Source organism: Patagioenas fasciata, chromosome 1 (assembly GCF_037038585.1).
Source record: "Patagioenas fasciata isolate bPatFas1 chromosome 1, bPatFas1.hap1, whole genome shotgun sequence".
Lineage (NCBI taxonomy): Eukaryota > Metazoa > Chordata > Aves > Columbiformes > Columbidae > Patagioenas > Patagioenas fasciata.
The window spans coordinates 182,623,452-182,636,239 of NC_092520.1; the positions used below are offsets into that span (position 1 = coordinate 182,623,452).

The 12,788-nt window shown below is 40.0% G+C and overlaps 1 protein-coding gene across 1 annotated transcript in view; it reads right to left on the minus strand.

Annotated features, from left to right (window-relative positions):
* ANO6 (anoctamin 6) overlaps positions 1 to 12,788 on the minus strand; it is a 75,879-nt gene that overhangs the window by 27,947 nt on the left and 35,144 nt on the right. The window contains exons 3-6 of the mRNA XM_065836936.2: positions 11,638 to 11,766; positions 2,578 to 2,643; positions 732 to 1,010; positions 267 to 380 (exon numbers count right to left, since the gene is read on the minus strand). Coding sequence (XP_065693008.2) covers positions 267 to 380; positions 732 to 1,010; positions 2,578 to 2,643; positions 11,638 to 11,766 — 588 coding nt within the window. The remainder of the gene's footprint in view (positions 1 to 266; positions 381 to 731; positions 1,011 to 2,577; positions 2,644 to 11,637; positions 11,767 to 12,788) is intronic.

Consider the following 12,788-nt stretch of genomic DNA (forward strand, 5'->3'; position numbering starts at 1 on the left):
AACTATAACTCCCAGAGAATTCAAGGTTAACACCTCCTAAATGAAATACATTGTTCTTTAGTCATGGAGCTACATTTTTAACCAACAGCGCTTTGGAAGAAAATTTCTTTATTCAAACTACCTCCTATTCTAGTATGTGGATATAACAACCAGTTAAGGAGTAAGGTCTGGCAATTAATAGTGCTTTTACCTTTTATTATAAACTCCACAGATATAGTTAAGACCTCTATTTCAAAACATATTTTAATTATAAGCACTGGACTTACATCATGAAGGGGAAATGCTGCTTTGTAGATTCCAGTGTCCAGTAACTTGTTAATGCCAAACTTTTTCACATTGTTTTTGGTTGCATATTCCACACGGGACAGGATAAAATGCACCTGAAATTTATAAAATATTTTTGTGTCTCTCGCAACATGAAAGTAATAATACACAGTTTATAATCAAGTTATGGAAGGTTAAGCAGAACAGATTAAATTAATTGCACAGGGTATATGAATCATTCCAATCCCCCCTTTAAATTCAGGCGGAACAAAACCAGAACAAATATATGGAATGTTTTCCTTCTGAATTGTCCAGGTTGTTTCGTAAATGACACAAAACTATTGCATCCCAACATTTCTAATCTTTCAAGATGCTTTCATGAAGGTAATCACACTGATTTGATTAAATCAAATTTTTTTTTTTTTTTTTTTTTAAGATTAAAGGACAGAAATACTCCAAAGACTTACAATTCGGCTTCTAGTTGCAGGATTGAAAAATGTGTCTTTGTCTTGAATATAAAAATTGGACAAATGTTCCTTTTGAAAAGGGGCAGTGAAAAACTCTTGCTCAGGTTTGATGATATTTTCATCCACTCTGAAGAGTCTATTAAACCAGTTGAAAGCTGAGTCTCGGGTTTTCAGGTCACTGGGTTGCAGAGGCAATTTGATGTGCATAACCTCAGCGTAGGTGCACAGCACTTCCCAAGGTGCATGCACTTTCACAAAAATAAGTTTTTCATCCAAAACCTAAAATGAAATAGTATTAAAAATATGTATGTAAGAACACGAAAGGATTTTTCATAACAATTCTTAAACTATACAGAACCGTCTCCCTCTTTAGAGTTCATAGATGACCTATTTAAAGTTGCATTTGTTATCCATTTTAACAAATATATTGTTAGCTTCTGTAAAAGCTTCCACATGAGGTGGAAACACTCAGGAGAGAAAGGTATATAAAAAAGACACCTAAATGTTCCCTTAATGCTTAATATTTACACATCTGCAAAGTATTTTACAAAGCTTAAAGTTTAACAACGCTTCCCCTGTATGGGCTAATTAGTACTGTTTGTACTTGTAGCCCGGCAGGGCAGCTGTGGCTTTGGAGCTGTCAGTGACTCCCCAGCAACTCAAGTACAACCCCAGGGTGATGAGACTCGATGGAAGCAGGCTTAGCGCCCATGGGTGCTCCTGGGCAACACGAATTCCAGTTTTGTAGAGAGAATGGGGACAAGGGAAGAGGAATCAGCTGAGGCTGCTAAGAAAGACAGCATGGGGCACATTTGCTCTCAGTTGCACACCCAAACTGGCAGCAGTATGCAGCAGGAACCCTGACAGCCACTTTTGTCTCCTGTCTGCACATCACCTGTAGATCTTGTATCGATGCCCTGATTTAGTGAGTCAGCCACATGAAATGACATTATGTAGGTCATTGGCTCAGGAATGTTGGTCAAATATCTGATTGAGTCTGCAGAAACTTAAGAGTTTCAAAAGTTTTTCAGTCATGATCACAGCAGAATAATTGAAAACTGCAAAATGTAAGTGTAGCAACAGGTCCATGTTTACTTTCTTATGAATATGAAGAGCCAGACTGCATGCTTGGATGTGCAGTAAGATACTCCTCTCACTGCAGAAATCAAATACTGTGATGCCATCGATTCTGAGTCTAATTTGGGAGGAAGGGGCAAAGTGATCTTTTCTGGAGCCCACCATAGGTGACCACACAACAACAATTTTGACTGGAAGTAATTATCCTGGATGGGGATAGCCAGACAGAGTGCTGCAGCCCTTGGAGACAGGACGGAAAGGGGCTCTGGGGGCTTTAACCCTCCCTGCAAGAGATAACAGCACTCTTGAACTGCCCACAGGTGACATTGCAGCCCAAAATACACAAAGCATGATAGTTACAAGCACTTGCATGGCGCCAGGCCCTGCGAGGAGCTGGGTCATGTGCAGGATCTCTTCTGGCAGGGCATTCTGTCCCACATACCCACTGGCTTCCCACACGTCCCACACAGCCAGAGCAGGGGGACAACCTCTCCTCAGAGTATAGCCAGTAATTTTTATCCTCCAAGTGCTGAGCAAACACAGCCTATGTAATCTCCCAGCTCCCCATCTTTTATTTTACAGAGGAAAGAACAGACATAAAGTTTAAAATATTTTACATGGGATCACAGACATGTTACTGATGGAAAAAAGGTGGGCCTTTTGCTCACGAGAGGAGAGAAATGTTACGATAAATTCATATATTCATTTTTTTGCCATAGGGGCAGCTTTACTCTCAAACACAGCCGTTCACACAGAGAAGAGCACTCACCGATCTCGTTGATTCAAGTTGCAAGCCATTGTTTATCAGGTTTGATTCATATACTTGTCTCTTCCTCTGTTAAAAGGCATTGAACACTGTAAAACATCTGTTCCAAATTTCAGAAATACATATGCATAGAAAAATGAAATTGCCTCCGAAACAAATAAATCATTTATTAGGTTATCCCTATAGCCCACTTGACAGCTACTGTGGTGATAGGTACAGTCTTACCTACTAATCCTGATTAGGGGTTTTTTGTCTGATAAACAATATTGCCCTCAAAAATAATTGTGGAGAATTCATCCTCTCAGTTTCTGGTACAATATAGAGGTAAAAATGTGCCCCAAGTTTTGAATTTTGAGAGCGACTACCCCTGAAGCTTGTGATCTCCTTCACCTTTAGTCACCAATTGACCTACTGAAGGCAGCCTCTGTCCCACCATTAATTTCCCCTTTAGAAAGTATTCTTCATCTCAAGGGCTTTCCACCCCACTTTTCTTCCAGTAACCTGTAATTTTATTCCTCATTCCCAGTAATCACATGAGTGCACACAGTGGTTTGAATTGTACTAGGTGTCTACATTTTAGTCCATGGCTAAGCATCCCCAAGGGGAGAGGACAAGAGCCGTAGCACTTGCAGAGTCAGTGGTGCTGCTCTAGGAGCGTTCAATGTCCTCAGAAGGACGTGGCAAGTTTCCCTCCATAAAGATGAAATTCATGGATCATTTTAATTTCACTTCACAGTACCAGCACTTTGCAGGCAGTGAGCTGCAATAACTCTGAAATGTCTTTGCATTCTTGAATTTGCTTCTCCACACACATGATCTCCCTCCATAAAACACACAGAGACAAGCAGACCCTCCCACCTCAAAATATAAAATATACAACCCATAAAGGATTTATAAGAAACTCTGAAACTTCATGTGAAGTAATCCAATTTAAAAGCTAGCAGTATCAACTGGATAGTTTCCCAGTGAGCTATTTGTTTATGTAAGTCAAGGCTAGCCAGCTCTCCCTGGCCTACAGACTGCATGGCAACACACCAGTATGCAGGAGGGGGGCACCTGTGGGCATCTGGGACCAAGATGAGGTTTCTGTGAGCCGTTTGCCAGAAAGAGATGACATGAACGCAGCGGGGGCTGATGGCTTTGCTCCTGGACCAGGCCAGGCTAGGCTAGCAGTGAGGTTTTTAGGGTGACTTGGGGATACTACTTTCTTACTCCCAGATTGCTGTCATGGCACTGGCCAATATTTTGGTTGTTTATATGCCATGTGCTTAAGGGTTTTGTGCCTACAACTAGTGGAATTTTGAGTTTTTAAAAGAAGAGTGGTCAAATGGTTTCTGTTGCCTGCTGCTCTATAACCAGACTAATTGCCCTAACATCTATGCTAAAGATCCAGTCCTATTGCTACGGTGAAGGATCAGAGTCAATGAATGATCATTTAGATAAAGTGTGAGGAACTTTGATAGGTACACAGAAACTGGTCTTCAGGACTAGAACCAAGACCCACTCACTCTAGGGGGAAAAACTCAGATGCTTCAGCAGAATGGGCAAAAATCTTCAGGAGGAACGGGTCAGTTATGTTTCCGCACAAGTTCCATCCAGTTCTTCAATGTCTAAAGACTGTTGTAAGTCCTCAAAGCAGAAAATGCTACTTTTCAAAACTCTAGCAAGTCCTTAAATTAATAATTATAAAACTGAATAATAATAGAAACAGTCAATCCCATTTATACTTTGTTGGTTCTCAACTGCAGCACCTCTACGTGGCAATGGTCACAATCGACTAATTTCATATTTTGTTAAAAGGTATTTCTCTTATCTGTTTCAGGTTTTCTGACTTTTTCTTCCAGTGAATATCACCTTCTTCTTGGATTAGGGACAGGAAGAGCCACATCTTTCAATCTGTTTTCTTCTTTCATCAGTACTTATCGTATTTTTCCTTATTCTTCTCTTTTCTCAGGATAAAACCAAAATCTCAAACTGTGACAGCACTCTTCATGTAGGTATCTCTCCATGTCCTATTAATCCACATGTTTATTGCTGACAGTATAATGCTGTTTGTATTTTTCATTGTGTATATAACATTGTATATATATACATATGTAATATGCACATTAATAATTTATTTTATATATCTAACATATTCTATTATAAAGAATTTTGATGGTAGCCATACCTTGAAGAAGACACTTAATATAGCTGTTTCCTGTGACATCTAAGTCTCTTCCATGTACTAACAGCACTAATCAGAATCCCAAATATGAATGAGTTTTTTCCTTGTAGTGACATATTTCCTTGCATTTTTCAACATAGGGAAGAGTGCTCTCCATTCTCCTTCAAAGCTAAAGGTTCACAATCATCTTGGCTTTTCAGTAAACTACATCATGATTTGCTAGGCAATTTTAGTCATATCATAACTCAATCTTCTTACTAGATCATTCACGTATGTAGTACAGAACATAGGAGTTGTTTGTTACTCCACTATTAAATCTTCTGCCATTTCATCTTACCTCTTTGCTTCTTCAAGTTGCCTGGAGAGGTGGTAGATGCCACACCCACAGAAACATTCAGGGCCAGGCTGGATGGCGCTCTGAGCAACCTGATCTAATTGAAGATGTCCCTGCTCATTGCAAGTGAGTTGGACTACATGACCTTTGAAGGTCCCTTCCAAGTCAAACTATTCTATGATTCTGTGATTCTTCCATATTCATGTGTTTTTTTGTAATGTGAATAATACTCAATCATGAAAATATTTCAACCTGAGTTCTACTTTGTTTCAGCAAATAAAAAAGGCAGAGGGCTAAATACCTGTTTCATTTCTTCCTAAGTAGCACAAAGATGGAGGCTGGGCAATTCTCATTTTTATAAATCTGATACTTTTTTTTTTAATTTTACCATTCAGATTGCTTTAATAATTTATTGTGGCAAGAAGTTCCCCAAACTAATTTTGCCCTCAAAATCTTAGAGGAATGTTGACAATATTAAAGTTTCCAATAATGCATTAATGCAAGTAGTGAGAAACAAAGCCCCTGGGAACCTTGGCTAATTAGGGGCTTTGCTATTTTATATAAATGATTGAATTATGCATATGATGATCTATGGAGGAGCCAGACTTTTACCCAGAGGAGTCTGTAGTGGTTTTTCATTGACTTAGGAACATAGTGTAAAGATATAATAGCTTATTAGGCTGGAAGGTGGAGTCTGTCCAAAGTTTATTTTAGTATCTGTTGTTTTGCTTAGCTACCTGCAAGGCTAATTTGTAATAATAATGTAACCATGGTAATGTTGCTGATCTAAACTGACATAGATTTTGATGATTGAATGGCTAGCAAATAGACTAAGACACTATGGGATGCATAATCATATATAATCTTAAGAAAGTGAAAGTGTAGTGTAAGTAAATGCCAAGTATTACAGGCATGAAGAAGGGTTAGCTCCTGGAAACTGCTTTTTCACTGTAGTGCTTTCAATGTCTGGTGACCGTCTTGACAAGCTGAAAGGCTAATGATATTATCGTTCTGGAATTTGGCACCAGACCACAAGCAGTTTTTTCTGTGTTTTGTAGATGGTAGGGAGCACTGGCTTTGATTACAGTGACAGGAGAACACTAACTTGTATATTTGTTTAGTTTCTTTTGGGCAAAAAGTTCCCCACAACAATATTCCTGTGGCTTCAAGGGAGAAATCCCAACAAGGAAGGAGTGTTTGAACAGCCACCTCTGCCTTACCTGACAGACAACAGATAAATCACAGTCAATAAGAGAAAGATCATGGGGCCCAAAGCCTTCCCCATGGAAATCAGCTAAAGACAGTGGAAAGGATCATGATATTGATATTAGCTGCCAACTCTCACAATTCCTTTGATGGTGTTGGAAGCTTTTCTGAAAGTCTCAGCTGTCAGCATGACAAAATTAATTGATTGAGAAGCTCTGCTTTTGTAAGCTTCTTTCCCTTATGTTTGAAGATAACCATAAAAATGTGAAGCAGACTATGCTATACAGGCTGACTCAAAAAAAGTAAACCCAAAGAGCTCCAAATACACATTTTCTGAGATACCCTCTGATTTTAAGCCAGCCTCATGATTTTCAGAAACTTGATTCATGACCACACAGAACTGGCAATACTACAGTCTAGCCCTGCTCTCAATAGTGGCATCTAGTCACCGTTTAGAAAGACCCATTTCAGGTCCCATTAAGATATGGAGTAACTTCGGAGTAAATCCCTCCTTGCATTCATCCTCCCATCCTTCTATCATCCTTCCTTTCACCCACTAGGTGAAGAAGTAAAATTTGGGTTTGGGGTTGCCTCAGGAACAGAGATTTTATGTCATTGAGTTCCTGCTTCAAATCCAATCGATCCAGCAGAGACCAGGGCAGGTGTAGTTGCCCTCCTCCCAGTTTCAAAGGTCACTTTCATCCTTGTAATCAGACTTGCTGGGTAAGTTGACTTGGCACACTGTGGGCATATAGAACTTGCCATCCTCTATTGCCTCAAATCACTGCATAAAATGGCACTGAGGTGCCCTTCTTTCTGTAAACCCAAGTATTGTTCTCTAACCTCAGGTATAACATGCTAAAGAGTGGGAGAAGTACAAATAGCTTTTGAAAAGTTATCCAAGCTTTTTTTTTGCTGGTTGTGTAAACTAAACATGTCTAGAGGCAGGAACTGTTCATTGTTTGCTTATGAAGGCAAACATCTCTAGCCCTTCTGAAGTTCTCTGTAAGACTGTACTTAAAAAAAGATGTGTGCAATATTCTCTGTGCACTATAGTTTTCATTTAATTTGAAAAAAAGTTATCTATTTCTGTGAAGCACAGATTACTTCATGGCTGGAAATGGAAGTTTTGCACACATTCCTACTTAAATTACTGACAGTGTTTCTGTTTATTTCTGTTGGAAGGAAGCAGATGGACTAGAATGACATTCTGCATCAATTTGTTTTGAATTTACCTTCCTGGCCCTGACCCTCTAACTTTCAAGGAGCTCCCTGAAGACCCCAACAGATGATACAGGGCATTTTTGAGCATTCCAGGAAAGACTAGTGATATTTAATTTCTATTCTGATGGTAACCTATCCTGACAAATACAGTACATAAATTGTAGGTTTTAAAAAGATGCTTTGGGCAGGAATTCTGATTGTTTGCAAGGTACAGTTTCTAGAGTCTCCTCCTGACAGTTTGACTTTTGCTAGGGCTTGCAAAATTAATTGTGTACCAATTTAAAAAGGTTTGAATTGAGTTCCACATATGAATCTTACCTTCTAAATTTTGAACCTGTAAATTAAGTTAGAAACTTCCATGAGGATGTAATTCCATTAGTTTCATTTTATCTCCTTTAAACCAGGCTTCAGAAATGCATGAAAGTGAGGGAAGCACAGCACCATTGTGCATCTCCAGGAGCTTTGGAATATCATATTTTTGTTCCTTCTACCCAAATCTCCCCCATATTTTTAGTTATTTCCTTCTTTCCTCTGAGATGCTTTCCTAATTAATATAAATTAATGCTGAGCCACTTTCTCAGTTATAGTCACACAATTATGATAAAAAAGGACAGAAAGCCATTCAAATCAAACACAATGATGGTCCCAGGACCAAATTCTTCTCTTGCTACAAAGAACAGATGGATCTGTGCCCTGTTTCTCAAAATCCAGTAAATCAGTTACTCTGGGCTTAGATCTCATTTTCAAATCCTTCTGACTAAATTCAGTAAGCATCTGAGGACTCCTCCACTCTCTGTATCAGGCAAAACCACCCAGTGCGGCACCCAAAACTTTTCACTTCGGAAATTTAGATCTATAGGCTAACAAGTTAAATTCTGCCCCAACTTCCATGTCACACAGTCAGGTAGGGTGTAGAGAGCATCAGACAGAATTTGGTCCAGTGACTACGCTCCTGGTCCCTACATTTCACAACCTGTAATGTTGTTCATGGCCAGTGGAAACCCCGCTGCTGACTTCAGTGAGGTGAGGATTTTACCCTGTGAGAGCAGACTTCACTGGATCTGCTATTGTTAATAAGTTGGAGTTTCTAAATCCTGTGAATAATAAACTTCTGTATAATAGCTCTATAAAACTGTCAGAAGAGTCAAAGGAAAAGTAACATGAGCAAGGAACCTGTTCAGGTTTATAAATTTTGGCATTCTCTGTTCATCATTGACCAGAGACAGACAGTGATGTATGCAGTATTTAAATGGCAATACTCCTCATTTTGGTATCCTGTATATCATCATAACTGTAGAAGTCATTTGCCCCAGAAAAAACTATAACCAAATAAAAGATGGTGTCAGTAAAGACAAGCTATCAGCTAGGTTTTATGCCAGCACTGATGAAACCTGTATGTATCTTGGACAGCATCATCCCCACACCATTCTGGGAACTGTGGTAGACCAAAATGTTAATTCTCTCCCTGGAGTTCCAAGGATGCAAAACTGTACCACAAATGTCATCTTCCTTTCCATCTCAGACAGAAGATAGATGTATTCTGTTTCTTCTTTTCAAATATTCTATTCACATTTATTTATTTTTACTTTTCAGTTTCTTTCACTCCTGGTACAAGTGTGTGGTAGGTCCCAAGGCAGCATCCTGCATCCTGACTGAGAGGACGTACAGGAAGAAAAATGTTATCAGTGCTGCCAATGTCTGTGCAGCATTTGCTTGGGGAACAAAGCTGGGCAGCACACACAGCTTCCTCCACTTGCATGGCAAGCGACCTCAAGTGAGATGAAAGACCTCTCTGTCTTTGAGGTGATGGAAGTGTTCATATGCTTGGAGCTGACCTGCACCTATCCCATGCTAAAAAGTTAGAAAGCTTACATCTATTCACATTTTAAAAGACTGTTTCTCCAACAATAGATAAAGGAAATTAGTTTCTAAACTGATGATAACTGCGTATGAGGCATCAGAGGGAGGGAGTCAGCACTTCTGAGTAGTATAACAGGAATTTGTTTATGACCAGGTGACTCATTTCTGTTCATGTGACAGACTCATTGAGCAAAATCCACTCTTCACTCCCTCTTCTTCATCCACCTTTCAGTGTCCTTCAGTACTCTATCTTATGTGTAACATTTTGTCTGTTTCATGGTCAGCTTTGGATTTTTTTCACTAGTTCATTAGTTCTCCAGCTCAGCGAGGTCACACTTGTAACCTTTGTTCTTGTCCTTGGAAGTCCTCTGTAACTCTGACATTCATCTATAACTGTGATATTAATCCTTGTCTCTCTCTGCTTGCTACTGCCCTTTCAACACTGTATGTGTTCCCCGTATCAAAATTTTCCCCCACATCTTCTGCAGTACTCCTATGGCTTCAGATTCTCCCTATCCCTGGAAATCCTGGCCCTGAAAGCTGCTATGATCCTGTTTCCAGCTTCCTTCTGACACAACCCTGTCACCCCAATCACATGTCTCAATCTCCTGTCCGTATTTCTTTCCATGCAGCCATTGTTGGCCACCTTGCTGCCAGGCCACACAGCTGGCTCTTGTTGAGCTTGCTGTCCATCAAGACCATGGGGGCCTCTTCTACAAAGCTGCTCCCCAGCCACTCAGTCTTCACCTAATCTGATCATCAGTCTGATATAATCTTGTTCTCACATTTGTCGCATGTAGGTAGACTGCTTCCTCTTCCTCAGCACACCACAGATTCAGTGTGGCTGCAGATCTTTGTAGGACTGAGACCTTTGAATTTATATTTTTTTTTTTTACAAGCACCTAATGCATTATCCACAATGTCCTGCTCTAATTTTTCATTTCGGCTAATGTCCTAGCATTAGTGCTGCACTAAAAATACTACTCAATTTCTCACATTTAATTTCCATCACTGTTTGGAATACACTCGTTATATTTTTAAGTACATTTGGGCAATGGCCAAGTATTACAAACATAAATGTGAAATACTAATTGATAAAAACAATTGTTTCCAAAGGGGCAGCTTTTTCTTTCTAATTACCTCTTTCAATTAATTTTTATTGCTGATCCTGTGATCGCGTGTAATGCAACATCCACCCACTACAGGACTCCCTCAAACCCTCCTAATGACATTCCTTATGGCTGCCCTGTTAATGCCAACAACAACACTGTGTAATGAATATCAACCAACTTAGCTACAGGCCCTTTTACTCCTACTCTTCTCTTCCCTAACTGCAAATCATTGTTTGTAAATGAACTGCTTTTGGTGATAACTTTGTCCTTGCCTGTCTCTACCAGAGGCTGCTGCTGGAACACAGAAGAAAGCTAAATCACAGAAGAAAGCAGGTGGGTGGGAGTGTGCAGATGCCAAGGGGGCTACAGTCCCGTGGATGGATATTTTTCAGGCAAGTCACAATTAAAATAGCTCAGTGGCATGGGTGAGCTTGTTTATGTGGCCCTGGGTGCCATAATGAGTGTGGCCTGCCAATAGAACTACTGAAATAATTTAAAAATAATAGTTACAAGTAATCTGCGTCAAGCAGTCACTGGCTTGAGTCGGAAATTTTTTGCAAGGTCCCTAGGGAGAGCCAAACCGTTGAAGCATCAAGGGAAGGAGTGGTACAGGGAGAAATTCTGGTGGCAAAGTGATGTACAATTATTTCCCATAAATGACTTACGTACTTTATTGGACAGAATGTCAGCAACTATGTTCAGAACTGTGACCTGGTCAGCTGCCTCCTTCTATGAGTTCCTCTGAATACCTGGATTTTAATATCAAAGTCCTCTAGAGGCCTAATTCAACTGCCATAGGTACAGAAAATTGCCCTAGTCTTAAGATCTTCGCGTCTAATTTTGACCAGGAACATAATACCAGCATTTTTCTGCTCACATCTCCTGAAGGGTTCCCTCCCAGGAGAATGCTCTGAGGTCACCTAGCACACACTGGCAGACATGATGAGCAGTGCTCTGCCCATTTACACAGCAACCTACTGGCTTGAGCTCACCCCTGTTCCCTGCTCAGTTTGATGGGCTTCAATCTCCCAGCTCCCAAGGGCTGGGGAGGGCCCTAGGACAGGGCAATGCAATTGCCATTCTGGGTGAGGGCACTGTCCTCTCTGCCCACTGCACTAACACCCCCAAAACGATTTAGATTTATACTGAAAATAACTTACCTTTTGCTTTTTACGATCACTCCTCTTATGAGTCATTTTTTTGTTTTCATCTTCATACACCAACACAAAGTCAATTCTTCGTTGCCCATCACTGAAGAACAGGGAGTCAGGCTTATCATCAAAATCAGCCTGGAAGGCAGGTAGGTTCGGTTAATATGAGGAACTTTTGTTGTCGGTTCCTTATTTGCTTCCTGTTACACAGTAATTCAGTGAATAGAGAAATGCAACCAAAGAGACAACAAAAGTAGCACAAAGTAGAGCGGAGAAAAAAGTTTGGGAGGTCTCTGAGTGATGTAAGAACAGCAGAACTTTGACCTAATTTTGTTCTTTAGAAATAGCATATTAGCTTTTGGCAATGGGAGAAGCACTGGGATGCAGCACAATTCCTGAATAACACATCTCTCAAGTAATTTGGATGCTGTCATAGATACAATGTTAGATAACCTGTCTACAAGATATGTTGTTGTCTGATAGCAGTCTCAGAATTAGTGCGTTCCTATCTCCCCCCTTACCTGCCAGAAGTTTAAGCGCCTCTGCATTTAGAAGAAACCCAAATCAAAAAGCCCGGTAGTTTCATGCATGCCAGCATCCAAACCCACCATTGCCCAGGGAACAAAGAACATGACCAGGTTACAGATGAACTCACAAAATGGACGCATCCTATGAGGATTTATTTCTCATTTTATTTGCAACATCTCAGATAGCAAAAAAACATAGATGTATATCCCACATCCATCATGTTATAATATATGCCAAAATTAAAAAGATTAGTATATCCATAAGCCATTACCTAGTCCCTGGAGGGAAGTAAGATAGACTGTCATATCCATTAATAACATCTTAATGTGTTGTTTCATGTATGTAATGATACAGATGCACTGATGATGAGGGAACTTGAATTCTTGAGTAATGACTTTGTAGTTTCTTAGAGTACTCTGAGGGCACTGTCACGTCTAACAACCCCTCCTTTCAGGTAATATACAGGTGCAATGTTATCAGAATCATCACGTAATGAGCAGCAAACTCTCAGGTACTTGGTCAAGTCTATCCATGGTGTTAATGAGGGCAGTGTCACTGAAGTTGATACATATCAAATGTCTGAAATGGGACTCAGCATTGCATTACACATGGTAAGATCTCCAAAACTGGCA